The 21,461-nt window shown below is 50.0% G+C and overlaps 4 protein-coding genes across 5 annotated transcripts; 3 read left to right on the top strand and 1 right to left on the bottom strand.

The window, feature by feature from the left end:
* The first annotated feature begins 164 nt into the window (after window positions 1–164).
* On the top strand, window positions 165–2,068 carry LOC6740213 (U4/U6.U5 tri-snRNP-associated protein 2). The gene is made up of 4 exons (XM_016181142.2): window positions 165–311; window positions 372–425; window positions 482–1,634; window positions 1,694–2,068. Exons 1-4 carry the CDS (start codon window positions 290–292, stop codon window positions 1,947–1,949), a joined length of 1,485 nt encoding a protein of 494 aa, XP_016039958.1. The 5' UTR covers window positions 165–289; the 3' UTR covers window positions 1,950–2,068.
* A 197-nt stretch (window positions 2,069–2,265) lies between these two features.
* On the top strand, window positions 2,266–3,306 carry LOC27209238. The gene is made up of 3 exons (XM_039297590.2): window positions 2,266–2,465; window positions 2,519–2,940; window positions 3,047–3,306. Exons 1-2 carry the CDS (start codon window positions 2,310–2,312, stop codon window positions 2,921–2,923), a joined length of 561 nt encoding a protein of 186 aa, XP_039153524.1. The 5' UTR covers window positions 2,266–2,309; the 3' UTR covers window positions 2,924–2,940; window positions 3,047–3,306.
* Window positions 2,991–5,840, bottom strand: LOC6726390. Its single transcript, XM_039297589.2, has one exon. The coding sequence runs from the start codon at window positions 5,683–5,685 to the stop codon at window positions 4,225–4,227; it is 1,461 nt and encodes a 486-aa protein (XP_039153523.1). The 5' UTR covers window positions 5,686–5,840; the 3' UTR covers window positions 2,991–4,224.
* A 1,615-nt stretch (window positions 5,841–7,455) lies between these two features.
* LOC6740216 (zinc finger SWIM domain-containing protein 8 homolog) lies at window positions 7,456–20,225 on the top strand. Of its 2 annotated transcripts, none has more exons than XM_039297585.2 (8): window positions 7,456–7,735; window positions 13,587–13,829; window positions 13,897–14,060; window positions 14,176–14,486; window positions 14,554–19,308; window positions 19,387–19,725; window positions 19,795–19,944; window positions 20,007–20,225. In XM_039297585.2, the coding sequence occupies exons 1-8, from the start codon at window positions 7,456–7,458 to the stop codon at window positions 20,071–20,073; spliced, it is 6,309 nt and encodes a 2,102-aa protein (XP_039153519.1). In that variant the 3' UTR covers window positions 20,074–20,225. The 2 variants fall into 2 exon arrangements, with proteins under 2 accessions (XP_039153519.1, XP_039153520.1); XM_039297586.2 differs by having other exon boundaries at window positions 13,590–13,829.
* The last annotated feature ends 1,236 nt before the right edge of the window (window positions 20,226–21,461 follow it).

Raw genomic sequence — 21,461 nt, forward strand, 5'->3', positions numbered from 1 at the left:
AATATAATTATGTAAATAATTTATGCCGAGCAAAGGTTTTTGTTTGGGGACCAATATTTAATATTTAATTTCGGATAGAACTCTGTCCTTAAGTTGTTATTCATCTAAAAATGTGAACTTTTTAATTTCCGCAGTGTTAACGCCTTGGAATATAACAGTGTAAACAGTTATTATATCGCTGTCGTCGATTGCCTGCCAATCGATAGCTGCGGCCAGTCGGACAAGCAGTCAACAAAACAATTCTTAATTTAGTTAAAATTAAATGAATAACTAACTTAATCAGCTGGAAATGGCGCAAACGCAAGCATCAGGTAGGTCCTAAGTCATTCAAATAAGCCCACATTAGTTTCATTTTTGCAACAACCATTTAGCCGCCAAGCGCATGAAGCTGGAGAAGAAGCCGGCAAATCCCGTGGAAGAGGATGGTAACTATTGCAGATAAACCTGTTTACAGGGCATAAATCCACGCTTCCATCCGTAGAGACGCCTTCTGTGTTCAATCCGAAGTACAGGGTGTGCCCCTACTTGGACACCATCAATCGTAACCTACTGGATTTCGATTTCGAGAAGCTGTGCTCCATTTCGCTGACGAGGATCAATGTTTATGCGTGCCTGGTGTGCGGCAAGTACTTCCAGGGACGTGGGACCAACACCCACGCCTACACGCATTCCGTGGGCGAGGCGCATCACGTGTTCCTCAATCTGCACACGCTGCGATTCTACTGCCTGCCGGATAACTACGAGATCATCGACTCCTCGCTGGACGACATCAAATACGTGCTGAATCCGACGTTCACACGCCAGGAGATCAGCAAGTTGGATCAGTTACAGCCGAAGCATTCGCGAACCGTGGACGGTGTTCTGTACTTACCCGGCGTCGTGGGTTTGAACAACATCAAAGCCAACGACTACTGCAATGTGGTGCTGCATGCACTCTCCCACGTCGGTCCACTCAGGGACTACTTCCTGCAAAAGCAAAGCTATGCGCATGTCATGCGGCCACCTGGCGATTCCGTGTTCACGCTGGTGCAACGTTTCGGCGAGCTAATGCGCAAGATGTGGAATCCGCGGAACTTTAAGTCGCACGTTTCGCCACACGAGATGCTGCAAGCTGTGGTGCTTTGGTCCAGCAAGCGTTTCCAGATCACCGAGCAAGGCGATCCCATTGACTTTCTGTCCTGGTTCCTCAATACCCTGCACCGCGCGCTCAAGGGCAACAAACAGCCGAATTCTTCTATACTCTACAAGATATTTCTGGGCGAGATGAAGATCTACACGCGCAAGATACCGCCCGTCGAGTTGGACGACGCGGCCAAGGCGAAACTGCTGGCCACAGAGGAGTACAAGGACCAGGTGGAGGACAAAAATTTCATCTACCTCACATGCGATCTACCGCCGCCGCCGCTGTTCACCGACGAGTTCCGCGAGAACATCATACCGCAGGTTAACTTATATCAGCTGCTGAGCAAGTTCAATGGCTCCGCCGAAAAGGAGTACAAGACTTACAAGGCCAACTTTATGAAGCGCTTCGAGATCACCCGCCTGCCGCAGTTCATCATTCTGTACATCAAGCGATTTACCAAGAACACATTCTTCCTGGAAAAGAATCCCACCATTGTGAACTTCCCCATCAAGTGAGTGTCAACACGCGAGTGTTATTACAATGTTAATTGCAACTGGATTCCATTTTCAGGCACGTGGACTTTGGCGACATTCTGGGCATGCGGCAGCGCGACAAAGATGTCAAGGATACGAAATACAATCTGGTGGCCAATATTGTGCACGACGGCGATCCCAAGAAGGGCACCTATCGTGCCCACATCCTGCACAAGGCTAACGGCCAGTGGTACGAGATGCAGGACCTGCATGTCACCGAGATCCTGCCGCAGATGATCACGCTCACCGAGTCGTACATCCAAATCTACGAGCGCTGTCCAAACTCCTCGTGATCCACCTGACTTTTAGTTACTCCTAGCGGTATTTCGATTAACAAATTGCATGATAAAAAAATAAAGTATGCTGTAGTCCAGTGTAGGGACTATAAGTGCGCGTAAATAGGAGAAATGTAGACAAGTGTGTTTCATTGTAGAAGAACAGTGCTGGTTAGAGGGGCTCTTTGATCTAACTCTAACTTAGACTAAAGAATCGGTGTTTGTTTTAGCTTTAAGCCTCAGCATCAGCTGTGGCCCAAAACAGCTGGATTGCGCATGCGTTGTGCCCACTCCATGCACGACCAAGTGGGTGGATTGGGGCCACGACCAGCAAAAATCGATGGCATCGCCAGTCGTTGGGTGATAGTGTTCGGAAGCATGTCGTCGGAGCAGCCGGAGAACACCAGCTACGAGCAGGAATGCCAACGGGCGGAGCTGCTGGGTCTCCAGCCGCCGGATCCCGCGGAGTTCGAGCGCAAGCGGCAGGCAAGACTGGAGCACGAGCTGGCCGAGCAGGAGGCCGCCGAGGCGGTGGTATGTTTTGACCTCTAACCCCACAAGAATCGCCACTAAAATTCGCTCTCCAGCTGCTGGAGCAACAAGACGAGAGCCTGGGCAATGTGGGTGGCAAGCTGGGCGAGCTCAATAGCATCCTCTCCAGCACGCAGCAGAAGCTGAATCGCTTCAAGCAAACGGCGTGTGGCAGTTTGACCAACATATTTGCCCGTACCAGCGCGGGCTCGGTGGATCTTTCGGCTGGCATTGGTAGATCGGGCTCAATCGCCTCCAGCCAGGAGGAGCGTCCTCCTGTCCAGGAACAGCCGCTGGCCAAGCCCCCGCCGACGGCTGCCGAGGTCAGCGCCGCCAAGGCGGCCAAGCAGAAGCGCATGGACTCGCAGCTGGACAAGCTGGACGCGCTGATCAACCAGGCGGACAACGCTCAGATTGCCATGAGTGAGCAGACACAGCAGATGCGCCGCCTGGCCAAGTGAAGTGCCCCCTTGAGCAGGTGATGATCCATTGCTGACCCGCGAAGCCCACAAAGAAACACGCGTTTGCTTTATGAAATGAATGTGTATATGATGCCAACTTTATTTATCCTCTCTCCTCCTCAGGTGATCCTCGTCGCCTGATCCTGGGCAGCCTTCTTCTCCTCTTCTTTGTTTGGATGAACACATGAGTTTCGCTTAAAACTAAATACAAGTTGAGATTACCCAAAGCGTCTTCAATCACATTTATCGAGTGTGCAGACAGTGCGAGTCATGCAGGACTGTCAACAGTACCGTCTTACAGTCCCGGCGCGCACTGCTCCGCCTTACATTCATCCCATTGACTTTAAATATATACATTTAAATAGGTGTGTTTCCATATACTTTACATCAGAGTTTTAAAATTAAAATGTTTCTCGGCTATTTGTTGACATGTGTAGTTAAGAACAGAATTACAAATGTTGGACAATAATGTTTGTGTGTAAATGTTTGCGTAGCTAAATCATAGTTCTTACATATTCTGTTTTAATCTTCTTTCTGGAAACATATTGAAGCATATTACCATATATTTATAATATATGTTTTTCGTAAGCAATAACTTTTCTTTTTTCACTTAGTTCCTATTCATTTTTTTTTGGTAAGTCACATTTCGGAAAACTTGTTAATTCAGTTCTTTGAAAATATATTAAAATTGAATATTTTCAATATTTCAATTTTACTTTATAACTACTATTACTCTACTCTTATTTTTTTCTTGTTAACTTATGTGAATTAATAGGGAACGTCAAAGTGTAAACAAAAGCAAAAAAACTTCTTTCTTTTCTTCATAACATGTGCAGTGCGTTTCGCAGCTGTAAGGCCAAGACTTTACCAAGTCGCATTGGACTTACAGTCACGGAACGCACTGCATTTGTGCTATTACATACATATAGAAGTCGTTTATCCAGCTAATACTTGTTGCAAAACGTTTGTTAAACTATATATAATATACATATATATAAAACGAGTCAAGCAAAAAAATCAAATCAAATTTTTTCTTCACAAAACAAAAAATAGTCTTTGGCTTTATCATTTTCGCTTAGAGTTAATTAATTTCAAGCCAATGTACAACGAAAAAAAAGCAATGGATGTGAGGACTTGCATCAAAGGCATAGTAAAGTATTTTGGATGGAACTGATTGCTAACCTAAAAAAAAAAAATCTTTGACAAATTATTGGGCCAAGTCGCCCGTTGTGTACCGAAAACAAGAAACATAGTTTCCGACTTACAAGCTATGCTTGTGATTTCTGAATCGAATTGGGGCACTACTTGTCCTCCGGCGAGGCGGACGGGGTGGTGGTGGTGGTGGCCATTTTGGCGGAAGACCGCGGCGGAGTGGGGCTGCGTTTGAGCAGGGTACGCATGCCGAGCGAGTCAGCCGCCGTGTCCTCTGAAGCGGTGTCCGTATCCGAGTACTCGTCATCGCTTTCGCTGGCATTTCCTGCATCCGTCTCGTAGGGATCCTCCTTCTGACGCATGTTGCTCACTTGATCCATAAACATATCCGAATCGACGACCCTGCCGTCAGGTTGATCCTCGTTCTCATAAAAGAAGTACGACAACTGCAGGTGCTCCTCCGTACAGTTCGTGCACAAGGCGTCCGGAATCAAGCGGCCATTCGTCTCGAGGCGCTTCTGAATCATTAGAAACATGGTCGGTGATACATCCATATGGGGCAGCGTCTGCTGCGCCTGCCACTTCTCCATCAGCGGTGAATTGTCTCCAAAAACGCCGTAGTACAGCTTGCAGGCGCGAAAGCAGCGTAGACGGTTCGAATTCGGGCGAATGCGACGCAGCACACGCAGCTGTGACTCCACCACGTGCAAAAACATGTATTGTTGATTTCGGTTGGGCATCGAGGTGACCAGCACCGCACGACTGGTGTTCAAACAGAGCTGAGGCAACGGTTGAGGCCACAGCGAGTGCAGCAGACGCTTGAATAGCTGCGTCAGCGTGGAGTTTTGGAAGAAGTGTCGCTCGGGGGCATTTGCCGCCGCTCCTGCGGGACGCCAACGCACAGCATCAGCCCAGATGCGAGCGGCGGTGCCATCGAACATGGTCAGCCCCAAAAAACGCATGCAGCGCTGACAGTACAAGTGATCGTCGCGATTGAGCATGCACGAACTTTCTTCGTTAAAGTTGATGACCACATAATTGAGGCCATAGAAGAGATCCGTTTCGGCGGGCGTCAAGCTAATTGGTTGGGTCTTGCCCGCCGGTCCATGATTGTGGCAAAAGAACTCACTGGGATCCACCACGAGGCTGGGAAACTCCCTCAGCCTGCGATAGCTCCGGCCCGCCACCAATTCCGCGCGGCAATCACGACAGTTGATAGTGATGGCCTCGTTCTCCTGGAAGGAGAGGAGTAGTGGCGCCAGCGGCACGTCCACAGCGTTTCCATCCACGCTGGCCATATCAATGTTGTTGTAGTTGAAGCGGAAACTCATGTTGCTGCCACTGACCAAGAACGTGGAAAGGCAGGCAATGTCCATACCGTACTGCGCATGTCGTATGACCATCAGCTTGTCGGAGTCCTCGCTGTCGCTATCGGAGCTGGAATCCAAGTCGACCGCCTGATTCTCAGGTTGCTCGCTGATATAAACATTGTAGTCGCGGACGACGACGCTAGTCGCGTGGCCCTGCGAAAACTGTTGGTCGAATCGCAGGAAGACCACGCCGCTGGATAGGTTGGGGCGCAGTTCGATGCACAGCCCGATGATGGGCATCTTGACCAGTTCCTGGGAAAACGCTAGAAGATTGAGAACACGACGAACGAAATGGGCCTATCGTTCCTTATGGTTTTTCGATATTCAGAGCGTCACTTGCCAAAAGCTATCGATTGTCAAGAATGAATAGCAGTGTGACCGTCACTTGAAAGCTGGGAATTCGTACGCGGGAAACCGATACTCTTGACCTTATCGAATATTCAGTCGAAAATAATCGAAAACCGATATCGAGTGTGTGAGCACTATCGCTGACCACTAACACCAACAACGTTTAGGAGCAAAAGAGTCGACGATGCGATGGGTAAAAACAAAGCCCCGTGTAAAAGTGTCCGAAAACCGTGCGTAGCATCAAACAAATCGTAACTCGGCCAGCGAATCTAGGTGCCGTTGTTTTCGGGGACGCGTGTGCAGTGCCGTTTCAAGTGTCGGTAATCGCCAAAATCCACAAAAAATTTTATGATTTTTTAAAAAAACGTTCGCTAAACGCATTTCGTTCGTTCACTCACACACACACGTCAACCTAACACACGCACAGACGCAGACAAACACAACGCGCAGCGCATATACACACACAATGAAAAGAAGGCAGTGAAAATCGACAAGCGCACGCATGCACACACACACACTAACGAGCACGCAGGCGAAAAAGTGTTGATATATATCCAATATATTGATGTTGTGTGCAACGTTGTTGTTGCTGCTGCTACTGCTGTGTGAGTGAGTGAGGGCGAGCGAGAAAGAGTGAGTGCGGTGCGCGCAGGATAAAGCGAAGATGATACACAAAGCGAAGGAGTGAAAAAATAATTAACGGCAAAGAGGACTGCAAAGCGCAGAGCGGATAAAAGAGGAGCGCTAACAACAATAACAACGACTGCGGGTCCCCTGCAAAAACAACAATAGCAAGAACCACATCAACAACAATAACAACAGCAGCAAGAACATCAACAACAAGAACTACAACTACAAATTGGCCCTCTCATTTCGGCAGTCGCATAGCATAGCCCCATCTCACTCTCTCGTTCGTTGGGGGATACGAAAAAGTTCACATGCAACAACAACGACAACAAACAATAGCAGTCGCAGTCGACGCGGGCAGAGGCAGAGGCAGCGACAGAGACCGCGGCGCACTGAACGTATTTTGTACATATAAACAAAAATAGTTTTTAAACTCCCCAAAATCTAAATCTAAACCTAAAGTTAAGTCTAAAAGTGAAACCTAAAGCCCTAAGCATAAATCTACAGTTAATAAGTTAATTAAAAGCAAGCAAGTCCGGCGGTGTGCTTGAGTTAGAAAGGGGAGAAGCGAAGGAGAGGAACACAGCGAGAGAGAGAAAAGAGGAAGAGTAGAACGCTCAAGAGAAATTCGCCTTTTACACGATTTTAAATTGAGCGTTTGGCAGAGATCCATTATACATATACATCCATCCAAAAAGAGAGGAGAGTAACAGTGAGAGAGACGGAGGAAGAGGAAGCGGAGGAAAACAAACAAACGGGGGAGCAGCTGAAGAAGAAGAACAAGAATCAGCTTCAGCAGTAGAAGAAGGAGCAACTGTAAACACACACAATCTCAGCCTCACGCTGGCGAATCGCAACGGCGGCAACAACAACAGAGGAGGAGGAGGCGGCGGTAACAACAACAACAATGGAGGAGGCGGAGGAGCGGCTGCAGTCGGCGCTGGCGCCGAAGGAACAGCAGGAGGTGGCGCAGGAGCCGGAGCGGCGGGCAGAGACGCTGCAGGAGCAGCGGCCAACGAATGGAATCCGGAGGAAATGGACCGCTTCAGCTTCGACGACTCCATCCGCTTCGAGGAAGACTCCCTCTGCAGCTGGAGCTCCGAACCGGAATCGCTGTGCAACAACTGGCGCGGCTGGAAGAAGCCCGCTGCAGGCAGCGGCGCAGGCAATGGCGGCTTGAGCGGCATGGGCGGTATGGCTGTGGCCGGCGGCTCGGGAGCACCGCCGTTCGGAGGAGCAGGTGCCTCCGGTTCGTGCACACCGGGCGGCAATGGAACGGCCATGGCCAACACATCCACCTGCGGCAGACATTATGGTGAGTAGCATCTCCTTGTTGCTAGGGCGGGATTTAGGGCAGTGTACTCGGAGCATTCAGCATTTCACCAGTGAAACTACAGTTGTAAAAATCACAGATACAAATCTAAACTGTCGTATCTATTATTGAAGAGAACTTCTTAAAATCCGAAAAACGTTCTCCAACACTGACAGTTTTTAAAGTTCTAAAAGTGTGCGTCCTAAAGACATCAAATGCTATCCTCTTATTAGGAAATTAGTCTTTATTTCCTTTCGTATAAGAAGCTTTCATATGTCGCATATAAAAGATATTGAGTCCCTCATCCCGCTTATATCCAAATAGTTAATACCTATAACTTTCCCTTTATAATGAGTAAGGGGCACTGCTTAAATGTACAGCTTCTTTGAGCTATCTGTATAGCGTTAAATAATCAATTACTTGCTACACAATTTAGTTTTTAAGCCAAGTAGAGTGATTTGCTTTAGCTGTATGTTTTACTAGCCTGGTCTCATTTTGCTATGTGCAATGCACATTTGGCCACACTGTGCTGCCTGTAATTATACGCATGACCTTTTCGCTTTTGGTAAATTCTTTAAAATTGGCTTAGGCACAACAACGAGCAGGCTGTAATTGTTGTTGCCCTCTGTCTGCAATTGTCTTCTTCGTTTCCCCGCATTTCCTCGAAGTCCTCTGCTTATCGCTGAAGTCAAAATCACGACTTTGGCTGCCAACGTTTTTTATTTTCATTCGTTTATACGAGTTTCCTTTTTACCTTTTGGTTGCGTTCCTTTGTCTTTCCCTGTGGCTCATTACGCTTGTGCATGTGGCTGGGGCATTGTTTTTTTTTTTTTTGTTTCGTGCCTGCCAAGAGACGTTCCTTACACGTTTTCTGTATCCTGTGCGCCGCCGCAGCACTATCATCATGTAATATCTGGATATCTGGCTGCGACTGCGCAGTTCGTCCTCGTCGCTGTTTCTTCTTCGTATCCTCCATTCGTCTTCGTCATTTGCCCATCCACTGCATTCGTTTGCTTATTTCCCTTTGTTCGCCTGAGCAGTGCTGCTGTGGGGGGAAACAGGACTATATTTGGAAGGGTCAAAGGACTAAACAGAGCGGCAAAGCCAAGGAGAAACTCCAACCATGCAGTTGTCTTCTCTGTGGATTCTTTGATAGCCAGGGTTGCCAGCTTGTTGATTTTATTGCTATTTGTTGATGCTAAGCAATAGTATTGCAAAACTAGCTGAACTTGGCTCAATCGTAATCATTTTTATCTTTTTGTAATGTTATACATATCTTTTACTTGCTATAAACAGAGGAGTTGGCCATATGCTGCTGGTTTGTAAACCTAAAGAACCAATAGTTACTAGCTAAAGCTATTTGCTTTTGGCGGGAAAATAGCCAAAGAGCTAGCTCTGCGACTGGGTGTGTGTGCAGTGGCGAAGCCAGCTGCATTTTCATGCTCGAAAGACATAATAACCGCATCAAAAAACTATATTGCCTCAAAACGATGTCGCTGCTGCCAGCTGAACACGCTGACGTCGACTTCGACGTCGATGCTGAGGCGACGAGAGCCTCGCTTTGTTGTGTCAAAGAACCTTTTCAAGGATACCACCACAACCTGCCCAAGGGGATGTAATAAAAATAAAGACGACGACGACGACACGAAGGAGAGTCCATTATTCCCTTCGCACCTTGCAGCTCCTCCGCCCCGTTTGCTGTGGCTCCCCAGATATGGTAGTTCTTCAGATAGTTGCAACGGAAGAAGCCCATTGATTTGATTGATCCAGAATTGTCAACGGCTTCTGATGCGATTGAATGCTTACATACATCATATGAATTCTGTGCGTTCGAGCATTTAACATGCCATAATTGAAATGTTTTGAGCCAAGTTTTCTTGCGCTGGTTGAGGGGTTCTATTAATTTTTAACTAGCATCCAAATTACTTACTAATTTGATGACATGATTTACCATTAAACAGGACATTGGAAAACGAACATCAGCTAACCCAAGTTGCATTTGTCTGAATGTAAGGTTTGGTGACCTCAATCGATAATTATACTGATAAATTCCTTGTCCGTTGTGAGTAAAAGGCAAATGGAAATGGCCTTTATACCGAATTGCACAAAACCCAAGTGTATTTGATTGAAAATAGAGTATGGTGACCCCGATCGATATATATTTAATTAACGTACTGATTGCTTCCTGCCTGATTTAATTAAACGGCAAATGGCAAAGCGTGTTGTCAAATTGCAATTGATTTTAAACAACATTTCATTAGGAGCATTAGTTAAATATATAGACTATGGTGACCCCACTTTGTTAGTTTTCTTTTAGGGAAAATAGAACACCATTTTCAAATAGAAACAAACTTTAAGCAATTAAGCTAAGTATAGTTTTGAGGTGACCCCAATTCTATGTCATTCATACCATAACTCTCCCATTGAGAGCTGTTATCCAGGGGATGACAGGAACAACGCAGATGAGCGTTCGCCAAGTGCGCCCCGCATAAACGTAAAGCGCAGAACGTCGATGCGATGCAATGACCCCGAATAAACCGAAACCGTGCAATGGTCACGCTGCAGTGCTGACAATGCAACTCCGTGTCCGTGAGAGGTGTGCGGGCTGTGAGTGTGTGCGTGCCTTGAGTGGCCGGCGTTGCCACATGTCATCATCTAATTAGTGGGTCGAGGCTCGCTCGGTGTCAATTTCGAACTGAAACAGAAACAGATACAGATACAGCGACCAGCTGTATGTTTCACATTTCGCCGTGCATATCGGTTTCATGCACTTCCGCAGCCAAAACAATTGCACCAACATATGCAGCACATACATGCAGAAATGCTTGCTGGCACTTTGACCTGACCCCCTTTTTTTTTTTTTTGTTATTTGGCTTTCGTGCGAGCTTTTTGTGCCGAACAACCCGAATTTGTCGCTGGAAACAAAAAAAAAATACGTAGGAGCATGGCACAAGTATAACTATCAGCATATTTTCAAATGAGTTATCAGCGCATAAGTTATGATTTCAAATAAATAAATCGCATTGCTTTATGCCAGTGTAACTCATTTTTAACACTAAGCGTCTTCAAAAGACTTGTAAATTATCATGACCACGTGTTAAATGGTCTTGAGTGGAGAAACTAGATTCACTGCGATAACTTATTTAGTGTGGGTAACACTTTGCGAGATAAATCCTTTTGGTTAGCGATGTGTACATAGGGATTTCAAGGAAGAAGTCCACTCGGAGTGGCAAATAGTCGTAGGCAGTGTGGAGTTGCTCAACTTTGAGGGGCTCGTTCGGCATAGCACAAATAACTGGAGCATGAGTCTTTGTGTTGCATATTCTCCCTTTTATTGTTGCACGTTTCGTTAGTGCGACGCATGGAAATGGAAAACAAATTAAAGTGCAAATAAAAACTCCGAGGGCGAACGCAAGAGCGAGCCCAGTTGCGGCAAGGAGCAAACCAGTTTGAAGGGGCAGCAACAGCCTTGAATCTGCCGTAAAGAAGTTCAATGGGAAAAGTGGCATATATATGTATGTATATATACGTGAATCAGTTATTAAGCCTTCCTCAATCAAATCAATCTGACTCATGCGGCCATTCGGATTCCACGAAGTCCCTCTCTTAACTGAATTCTTCATCTGACAAATGCATTAAGCTGTTGCTCTTGGATTCCTTGCCTTGCCTTTTCCTCCACTCGTCAGTCAAATGGAATTAAAATAATTAAAACCGAATGAAACTCAGAGTGACGGTAAGAGTACTGCGTACTGTCGGATCTTAAAAAAAAAAGAAGTTAAAAAAGAAAGGTAAAATAATTTCAATGCTTTAATTATAGGAAAATTTTGTTATACCTAAAAGTTCGACTTGGGTCCATAAGCATTAATGTTTCTCAACTTGCAAAATATATTTTTAAAAAAATGCCAACAGTCGTTGCTATTTTCCCGACCTCTGCTGTAGCTGTGTGTATGCATAAGACAGGCATGAGCAATAAGTTAGCGCTTGCGGAAAATGACTTTGAATAAAATGGTGCCAAAGTGTCTGAAAATTAAGCGATGGGGGGGGGGGGGGGGGGGGGGGGTCGCACGAAGAGCGGGCCAACGAGCCGACGAACGAGTAGAAGAAAACAAACAAACAAACAAAACAACGACCTCTTTCGCTCAGTGCTGCCAATTTGGCTCGTTTTTTTATGGAACCCATATACGATATGTTTGAAGAAATTGCACACTCAATTAGATTTTTTTGTTATACTAGTTTGAATTAATCTTAATATAATCTTAATAATTTGGTTGTATCAATTAGGGATATATATTTTGTAACAAGCCAGTTTCTGCATACAGATCCGAATTAAAAATAAGAATTATTTGCAAACGAGTAATTAGAAATGGGATTCTTCGATAGCTTACTACTAAGAGTAATGATTCAAACAATTGAAAGTGAAATCGGTGGGATCTGTTTATCCTCCTGCGCGAATATTTTATTCGCGTGGGCGAACTTGAACCCTGTGTTCTTTTTTTCTTGGCGGCTGCATCATCATCAGCAAAACACCACACCATACATATATACCATACATAAGTATGTATACGAAATACAATAACAAAGCTCTCTACTCTTTGTTGTGCTTTGGGGTCATTGTTTTTTTTTTTTTTTTGTTTATGTTTGTCTGTTTGTTTGTCTTTTGTGTTCTGCGTTCTGCGTTTTAAAGGCATTGGAAACGAGACCTTTAAAATGCAGGTCCCCTCTTCCATTGCCATTGGTTTATTTGCATGCCAATTCAGTGGATTTCTGTTTATCTACAACTCAATTGCGCCTCGGAGATAATGACATTGGTTTACGCAGGGGAAAATTGCGTGGCCATGATTTCCATGTTTTCCCACGACAACCACATCGCAGAAAACCTATGCTTTATTTACACAGTTGCCTCGCAAGAGGGATTACGTTTCAGACCGAAAGATAATCAATCGTCTGAATCCCGAATGTTTATAAAGGCGATATCTATTCGGAAGTGCGACTACACCAATTTATGGATAGTGGCATGGGGGACTTTAATGGAATTCAAGATAAGAAACTTAATTACCTAAACATCCCTTTTGGCATTTATTGGGGCTTGAATCCAAGATAACTTTGAAATTATTAAGAAGAAGGTATGGAAAAGATTTGAGTTCAAAATGTAAATATAAGATAGAACCACCTGAAATCGTGTAATTTGCGGATGGTTGGTGATATGTGGATATAGGAATCCGGAGAATCCTTATCACCTTGCACTAATCGAATTATCCTAAAATATTTATTCGTGCTCTGATGCGGCATAAACGTAATATGATTACGCGTATTTCGCCAGACAATCTAATTTACATTTTGTTGACCTGTTGGGGGCTGTATGCTCGTTTCTACCCCGAAAAAACCTCGTGGTTGACCTCCCTTTCGCTGGTCATTGGCCGTTGGCTCCAGAAAAAGTTCTTTAATTAATAAAATGCCCGACATGGGTATGTGGTGTCTGTGTGACATGTATGTGGCTTTTCCGCGCTTTGTTTGTGTTTAATTATGGTAGAAGAAATATGGCATTAGTCATTTGGCAGCTTCTTCGAGAAATTAGCATCGTCATGGTTTTCCCTTATTAAACTGGTTGCTTTAACCTGGGCTTAAATCCATGCAACACTTTTCGCGGTTATCTAATCGAATATTTGACAAGGTTTGGGTTTAAATGCTGCACAGCTGAAGAATATAATGGAATTCATTGTTTTCAATGATACCAATGTTCTTAGAACTTAGAAGGCATATTATCAATCAAAATGTACTGTACAGAATAGTTTGATGGTACCAGTGCATTATCCAGTACCCAGATGCCTTCTATATTCCGTTCGCCTTCTTCCAGAAGTATCAACATTGGCCGAACTGGCAGCCCGCTGTGTGGCCTCCTACATACCGTTCGAGCTGGTGGAGCACGTGTATCCGCCGGTGCCGGAGCAGCTGCAGCTGCGCATTGCGTTCTGGAGCTTTCCGGACAACGAGGAGGACATCCGGCTCTACTCCTGCCTGGCCAATAGCTCGGCGGACGAGTTCAATCGCGGCGACTCGTTGTTTCGGTTGCGAGCTGTCAAGGATCCGCTGCAAATAGGTAAGTTTGTCCAGCGCCAGGGGATAAATGCTAGACGCAACTAACTAACTAACCCATTCACTTGCAGGCTTTCACCTCTCGGCCAGCGTGGTCAATCAGACGCCGCGTGCCTATTTCAATGTGGCCGTCACCTTTGACCGCCGACGCATCTCCTCTTGCAACTGCACCTGCACCTCGTCCGCCTACTGGTGCTCCCACGTAGTCGCCGTTTGTCTGCATCGCATCCATTGCGTAAGTATGGTGCAGGGTGTAGAAGTATTAAATGACCTTTGGTTACTCTCCCTTGTGGTATCATATCAATTGGAATCATGTTCATTTATACAACTTAAATTCTATTGTCTTGCAGCCCCAGGAGGTCTGTCTGCGTGCTCCGGTATCGGAATCATTGACTCGCCTGCAACGCGACCAGTTGCAAAAGTTTGCCCAGTATCTGATCAGCGAGCTGCCTCAGCAGATCTTGCCGACGGCTCAGCGGCTCCTGGATGAGTTGCTCAGTGCGCAACCCACGGCGATCAACACTGTGTGCGGTGCACCTGATCCGACGGCCGGCGCCTCGATCAATGACCAGACCAGCTGGTATCTGGACGAGAAGACGTTGCATAACAACATTAAACGAATCCTCATCAAGTTCTGTTTGCCCGCCCCGATTGTGTTTAGGTGAGTAATCTCATAGAGCCTTCTATCCTGACTCCTTTGTAATTTATGGCCTTCATTATCGCCACAGCGACGTGAACTATCTGACGAACTCAGCTCCCCCAGCGGCGGCCGAGTGGAGCTCGCTACTCCGACCGCTGCGGGGACGTGAGCCGGAGGGCATGTGGAATCTGCTTTCGATCGTGCGCGAGATGTACAGGCGCTGTGATCGGAACGCAGTGCGTCTCCTGGAGATCATCACGGAGGAGTGCTTGTACTGCGATCAGATACTCATCTGGTGGTTCCAGACGAAGCTGGCACTGATGATGGGGTCCCACGGCCACTCCGGCGGTAAGCACTCTAACACTCACTCCAACTCCACGGCTCTGCAGCATGCTTGCAGTTCGCTGTGCGACGAAATCGTTGCACTGTGGCGATTGGCAGCGCTCAATCCCGGCCTGGCGCCGGACGAGCGAGATATGCTGCACGCCCAGTTCACGGCCTGGCATCTAAAGATTCTTGACCGGGTGGTCAAGAGCCGAATGATGCCGTCGTCGTACACCAACAAGCACCAGCAGAACTCGAGATCCGAGACGGAGCTGTTCATCGGCTTCAAGCCGGCCATCGAGGCGTGCTACTTGGACTGGGAGGGCTACCCCATACCGGGAGTGACGCACACCCACGACACGAATCCCATCTACTACTCGCCGTTCACTTGCTTCAAGCACACGGACCTCAAGGGCGAGTCCAACAATCCCGGCCAGCTGAATGCCACCCAAGCGCTGATGTCGAACAACAAGCACTACAATTACTTTAGTTCATCCAGCGATCATGGTATGCACGCAGGAGCCTTCAAGCAGAGGTTGGACCGGCCTTTTCGTGAGTCGCGATTCTATACGAATCCGGCCGATCTGGACGGAGGAGCAGCGTTGGCGGGCGGAGGATCTGGCAGGTTTTCCACGGGACTGGGTTCCGTTGCCGTTGGAGGAGCTGGTGGAGGAGGCTTGGGTCAGATGAGCGGAGGAGTTAATAATTCCGTTGGAGGGTCAGCGGCCGCCGAAGTGAATCCCGTGCAGCAGCAGCTTCCCAGTGGCTCGGCGGGAGTCGGTGCCTCTGTGACAAATGTCAAGGTTGTGGTAGCAACGGATGGCAATCGTTCGAGTGCCAGCAGCGAGGGATTCTGCGAGAACGATGATTTCGGCGGCGACACCAGCAGCAGTCATAACTACTGTCCACCTGGACAGGCGGTTGTGCCTGGCCAGAAATCTGCCCTCACGGAGTCGGATTCGCAGAGCAGCTTCGATGCAGTGTCGCAGCAGAGCAAGGATGAGCCACCAGTCGGGGGAGTGGGTGTGGCAGTGGGTGTTGAACAAGCCCTTTCCACATCTGACACTTCGTCGGCCTCCTCCTCTTCGTCATCTGCTTCTACAGCTTCGGGGAGCTCTAATAGTTCCACTTCCTCTATGCTGATGGCTGGACAGGAGGCGACTGTCGGGGTTGGTGGCGCTGTGCAGCAAACACCTCGTCGCCTCAGCAAGGATGAATCCTTTAGCAGCAGTAGCGACGAGTTCAACCAGGGAGGCGTGGGTGGATCAGCAGGTCGAGCGGCTATGGCCTCCAGTGGAAGTGGATCGGGTGCTGGCGACGCAGTAGCGGTAGGAGCGGGATCAACAGCTGGCGGAGATCTGACGCCGGTGCCCAGCACGTCGGCAGCTGCCCGTGCTGCCTTGGCCGCTAGCTCCACGGGGCCGGTGATTTCCGCTTCACCTCATCTTGCAGCCAGCGCAGCAGGAGGCTTAGGAGTGCTGGGTGTGGGTGCATTGGGTGCAGACCAGCCTTGCACCTCATCCGCGCATGCAGCCCGAGCTCTGGCAGCTGCAGTGGCTGCTTCCAGCGACAAGCCGCATGTTTTCTCCAATGTGCGGCCCACAGAGGACGCCTGGGATATACTGCTGGCCAGAGCCGAGGGTCTGCATGCCCACGGTCACGGAGCCGAGGCTTGCATCCTGGCCGTCCGGCTGGCCGAACAGATGCTGGCTAATCCGCCTAACCTACTTCTGGAACTGCCACCCGCACCCAAGAGAAAGGGCAAGAAGCAAAACGTGAATCCCATCTCGCATCAGCTGACAGTTGTGGCCTCTGCAACGCTGTCCAAGTGTGCTTTTCTCTGCACAGTGCTGTCGGAGAACTCTGAACACTACCACATTGGGTTTCGGATATGCCTCTTCGCCTTGGAGATGCCGCGACCGCCAGCAAGCACCAAGCCCCTGGAAGTCAAGCTGGCCAACCAGGAGGCGGACATACTGGCTCTACTGAAGCGCCTGCCGCTGGGATCCGCGGAGCTGCAAGTAATCCGAGAGCGAGCTGAGCAATTGCGCAGCGGAACCTTTAAGACGCGAGGAGAGGCTCTGTTGCCGATTAACCTGGCCACGTTTATTTTCGATGCCCTAGTTACCCTTAGCCCCTTGGGTGGATCCACAATTGTCCCTGGCGTGGCATCCTCTAGTGGTGTATCAAGTGCGGCCGGCAAGTCTATGGTCAATACAGGCACACGTTTGCTGCTCTACAAGCACAACAGCGATGAGAGTCTGGGATTCGATGCTGCAGTCGCTGCTCTAGGACTAAAAGCCAATGTGTCGGAGGCAGAGCATCCGTTGTTGTGCGAAGGAACCCGCCGGCAGCGCGGGGATCTTGCTCTGACATTGCTTTCCCACTACAAGGATGAGCCCCGCAAGATAGCCAAGATCATGGAGAAGCTTCTGGACAGGGACATACATACGCTTCTAAATGCGCCACTCCTGCCCGCTTATTACTCGAGTAATCCGCCTGTGAGGACGCGAAGTAATCAGCCCACGCGCAGAGAGGATCACGATTATGGCGGTGGCTCTGGATGCGCCTCTTCCAACTGCAATCCGGTAGCCAATTTGTGTGAACTTCTGCCGGCGGACTACGGCAGTGTGGGAGGAAACAGTCGCCCACACAGCTCCACGAGTGCCGAACTGGAACTAAGCATGTGTGCCCTGAGCATGGCCAGCAGTGGCAGCCAGTCGGGAGGCGTTCAAGGTATGGTGCCCACAACGAATGCAGCGGGAAACACGGGAACCCCCAGTTCCAGCAGCACGACGGTCAGCGGAAGCCAGAATCCCAATGGTAATCCCAGTGGCAGCGGTGGAGGTGGAAACGGCGGAGGTGGCAACGGTGGTGGAGGCGGCGGCGGAGGTGGTGGAGGCTCCACCAGTAGCCGAAGCAAGGAAAGCCGCTACAAGGGAAAGAGAGCATATCCCTCGATACCCAACCAGCCATCGGAAGCCAGTGCTCACTTCATGTTCGAGCTGGCCAAGAATGTGCTGACCAAGGCCGGCGGCAATAGTTCCACATCGCTCTTCACCCAGGCGAGCACCAGCCAAAATCACCATGGACCGCACCGTGCCCTTCACATGTGCGCCTTCCAACTAGGGCTGTATGCCCTTGGTCTGCACAACTGTGTGAGCCCCAATTGGCTATCGAGGACGTACTCGTCGCACGTCTCCTGGATCCTGGGGCAAGCTATGGAAATTGGTGCGCCGGCGATAAGCTTTCTTATTGACACTTGGGAGGCGCATCTCACGCCTCCCGAAGCGGCTGGCATGGCCGATCGTGCGTCGCGCGGATGGGACAGCAACATGGTCTATCCAGCGGCGGAGCTAGCCCTGTCTGTTCTGCCCCACGCAGCTGCCCTCAATCCCAACGAGATCCAGCGTGCGATTCTGCAGTGCAAGGAGCAAAGCGATCTGATGCTGGAGCGGGCCTGTCTAACCGTGGAGACAGCTGCCAAGGGCGGCGGCGTCTATCCGGAGGTGCTGTTCCAGGTAGCGCGCTACTGGTACGAGCTGTACATGCGGAACACGCCGAATAACAGCGAGTTTGAGCCGCACGACGACACCATGGACCATTCGGCCGTGAGTCTGAGCGCCCTCATCGAGTCCCAGCAGCAGCACGAGCTCCAGCAGCAACAACAGGCAGTGCAGCAGCAACAGGCGGTTCAGCAACAGCAGCAGGTGGTGCAGCAACAGCAGCAGGTGGTGCAGCAGCAACAACAGCTTGGCATGCCCAATCCCGTGGTGCAAGGCGGCGTGGGCCCCGGACCCGGACTTCCCGTAGCAGTGCCGCCACCCGTAGTTGGTTCTGTCCAGAATCCACAGGCCCAATTCCAACCCGTTGGCGTCGCCTCACTGGCTCCCCTCGGAATGGCGCAGTATCCACCGTACAGCTTCTGCCAGGGCTTGTATGCGCACCACCACAACCTGAGCTACCCGCCTGGGCAGATGCAGATGTTCATTTCGGCAGGGCCGCCGCCGCCACCTCAAGCATACGGCGGCTACCAGCAGCCGCCGCCACAGCAGCCGCCGAATCCGCAGCAACAGCAGCAGGTTGTGCAACAGCAGGTGCAGCAGCAGCAGGTGGTGCAACAGCAACAGCAGCAGGTTCAGATGGGCGGTCAGGCGCCACCAGGTCACCCTGGGCAGCAAGGACATCCGGGCCAACCGCCCTCTGGCTTCCAGCCGCAACCACTGCCAGGAGCATTCCAGGCGCTGCCGCCGCAGGCCTATCAGGCAATGCAAGCGGGTCCTCCGGGCCCGCCGATGGGTCCGCCTCAGGGCTACTATGGTCCACCACCACCACCGCCTCCGAACGGTCCGCCTGGCGTGGGCGTCGGCGTTGGAGTGGGCGTGATGCCAATGCGCCAGCATCAGCACCAACATCCCGTTTACCCATTCATGCAGCAGGCGCCGCCGCAGCCACCGCAGCAGCAACAACCGCCGCCCTCGCAGCCACCCGTGCGACAACGACAACCACATCAGTTTACGTGAGTGATCCCAACCATGAGTCTTATTTGTGGTCAGCTTATGGGCGTCATATACTAATTACTTCTTCTTTTCTGTAGACCCACCCAGCTGCGATATCTGCTGGCTGCCTACAATGTGGGTATGCTAGCCATGGAAACATTAGCGCGACGCGTCCACGACGATCGGCCGCAGGCGAAGTATGCCCGTAATCCGCCATACGGCGAGGATGTGAAATGGTTGCTACGGATCAGCAAGAAACTGGGCACCCAGTATCTGCACCAGTTCTGCATCTGTGCGGTCAATTCGATCGTGAGTCCGTTCGTGCTGCACGACGTGGCTATTGAGTCCGCCCACTATCTGGGCAGGAACAACCACCAGATGGTGATGCAGCACCTGCGTTCTGCGCTCACACCTCTCGTCCAGAAGTGCCAGCAGATGTAAGTACTCAGCGTGCTGTTGTGCGAATAATGATCTTAAGCTAATGTGGACCCTTTCCATTGTCGCAGGTACATCCAATGCATCCACCAGAAGCTGTATCATCTGACCCAGGGCGACTATGAGGAGTTTGCTAGCATTGTGGTGGCGGCACGCGCCGCTTTCCAGATCACGCCGGAGGGGAACGCGCAATTCAAGGACTGGCTGCAGTCTATCAAGCGGTAAGAGATCCTGCAATTTGCACTTTGTAGTATATTTACTAAGTGGTCGATTCCTGTTGTAGATCGAAATCATGCAAAAAGGAGCTGTGGTCCCAGATCAATGCGGCCCTGCAGAGCAACTCCAAATGACAAAGACTTGACTCCTGCAATCTGATGACGGCAGTGGCAACAGCAACATTGGCGACGACGACGGCGGCGGCAGGAACATCGGCCACAGCTGAGTGCAAGACAACAACGGTGGCGGCGAGCAGCAGCGGCAACAACAGCGCTGGTAATCACAACAACATCGGCAATAGCAGCAGCAGTAGCACCGGCGCCATCACCAACAACAACAGCAGCAACGGCGGCAACATCAACATCGCCATCAGCGACTCAGTGAACGGACACAACCATCATCATCACCACCATCACCATAGGCATCATCATTTGCTGGACACGCCGGCCAGCAGCGCTGCGGGATTAGCAACAGCAGGAGGAGGAGGAGGAGGGACAGCAGCATCAATCCCAGTGGCAGTCACACCGGTTGGCAATACACCAGCAACAGCATCGTCATCAGCATCAGCTGCAGTTGCAGTTGCAGCTGCAGCTTCAGCAGCACCAAGCAGCGTGGCCAGCTACGAGCGATCGGAGCGAAGACCCCCACTGCTGGGAGCACCACCGGCGCTGTCCACGGTTAGCAACAACAACGGCCGATCGGGCGCAGCGATCGCTTATCACTCGCTGATGCCGAACTATTATCCCAGCACGCGGCAGCTGCACATGCATGGCCATGCCCGGGGTCACGCGCAACCACCACAGCACGGGCAACCCCATCCCCACCAGCAACCCCAGCCACACTCGCATCCCCACGCGCATCCGCACCCACATCCCCATCAGTACCAACTGCAGTCGCTAAGCCACTACCATCAGCAACTTTAACAACGTGTCGCTAGCACTGCCCACGGGCACGGGCTACCAGCGGCTGATGCGCCTGCTGCTCCTGCTGCAGCGTCGTCGCTTTGGCGGCCGCAAGAACAAGACGGCGGCGGCGGACGAAGTGGGAGAGGAGGTGGAGGCGCAACTGCAGCAGCCAGCGGTGGCTGTGCCTGTCGGCGATGAGGCTGGGAACCGGGGAACCATCGCCACTTCGCTCTGGCTGTGGCTGTGGCTGCTAGTGTTGCTGGTTCTGCTGTTGGTCCTGGGCCTGCCGCTGCTGCTGATGATGCTCCTCTGATCCGCGTCCACATCCGGAGCCATTCCCCTCCCGAGAACCACCGCACTTAGTTCATGTTAAACATAGTTCTTATTTGTATCTTCAGTTTTCGTTAGCCATTTTTTTTTTCGTATTTAATCAAGCTACACTTAGATACACGATGGAGCCACTTTTCAGGCGTGGTGTGTGTGCGTGTGAGCATTTTAGACTGAGATATCTGCCAACAACAACAAATACCGATGCCCACACACAGGCACACACCCACGCTCAAGAACAACAACAACAACACCCACAAGCGTGGAAGTTGGGAAAGCTCTGTTTGATT

Source organism: Drosophila simulans, chromosome X, assembly GCF_016746395.2.
Source record: "Drosophila simulans strain w501 chromosome X, Prin_Dsim_3.1, whole genome shotgun sequence".
NCBI lineage: Eukaryota > Metazoa > Arthropoda > Insecta > Diptera > Drosophilidae > Drosophila > Drosophila simulans.

Bases quoted from the DNA above. Each gene is read 5' to 3' on its own strand.
- LOC6740213 (XM_016181142.2), top strand. From the start codon at position 290: ATGGCGCAAACGCAAGCATCAG. The intron at 312-371 runs GTAGGTCCTAAG...ACAACCATTTAG, and splicing joins GGCGCAAACGCAAGCATCAG to CCGCCAAGCGCATGAAGCTG. The intron at 1,635-1,693 runs GTGAGTGTCAAC...TTCCATTTTCAG, and splicing joins ATTGTGAACTTCCCCATCAA to GCACGTGGACTTTGGCGACA.
- LOC27209238 (XM_039297590.2), top strand. From the start codon at position 2,310: ATGTCGTCGGAGCAGCCGGAGAACACCAGCTACGAGCAGGAATGCCAA. The intron at 2,466-2,518 runs GTATGTTTTGAC...TTCGCTCTCCAG, and splicing joins AGGAGGCCGCCGAGGCGGTG to CTGCTGGAGCAACAAGACGA.
- LOC6726390 (XM_039297589.2), bottom strand. From the start codon at position 5,685: ATGCCCATCATCGGGCTGTGCATCGAACTGCGCCCCAACCTATCCAGC.
- LOC6740216 (XM_039297585.2), top strand. From the start codon at position 7,456: ATGGACCGCTTCAGCTTCGACGACTCCATCCGCTTCGAGGAAGACTCC. The intron at 14,061-14,175 runs GTAAGTATGGTG...ATTGTCTTGCAG, and splicing joins GTCTGCATCGCATCCATTGC to CCCCAGGAGGTCTGTCTGCG. The intron at 14,487-14,553 runs GTGAGTAATCTC...TTATCGCCACAG, and splicing joins CCCGCCCCGATTGTGTTTAG to CGACGTGAACTATCTGACGA.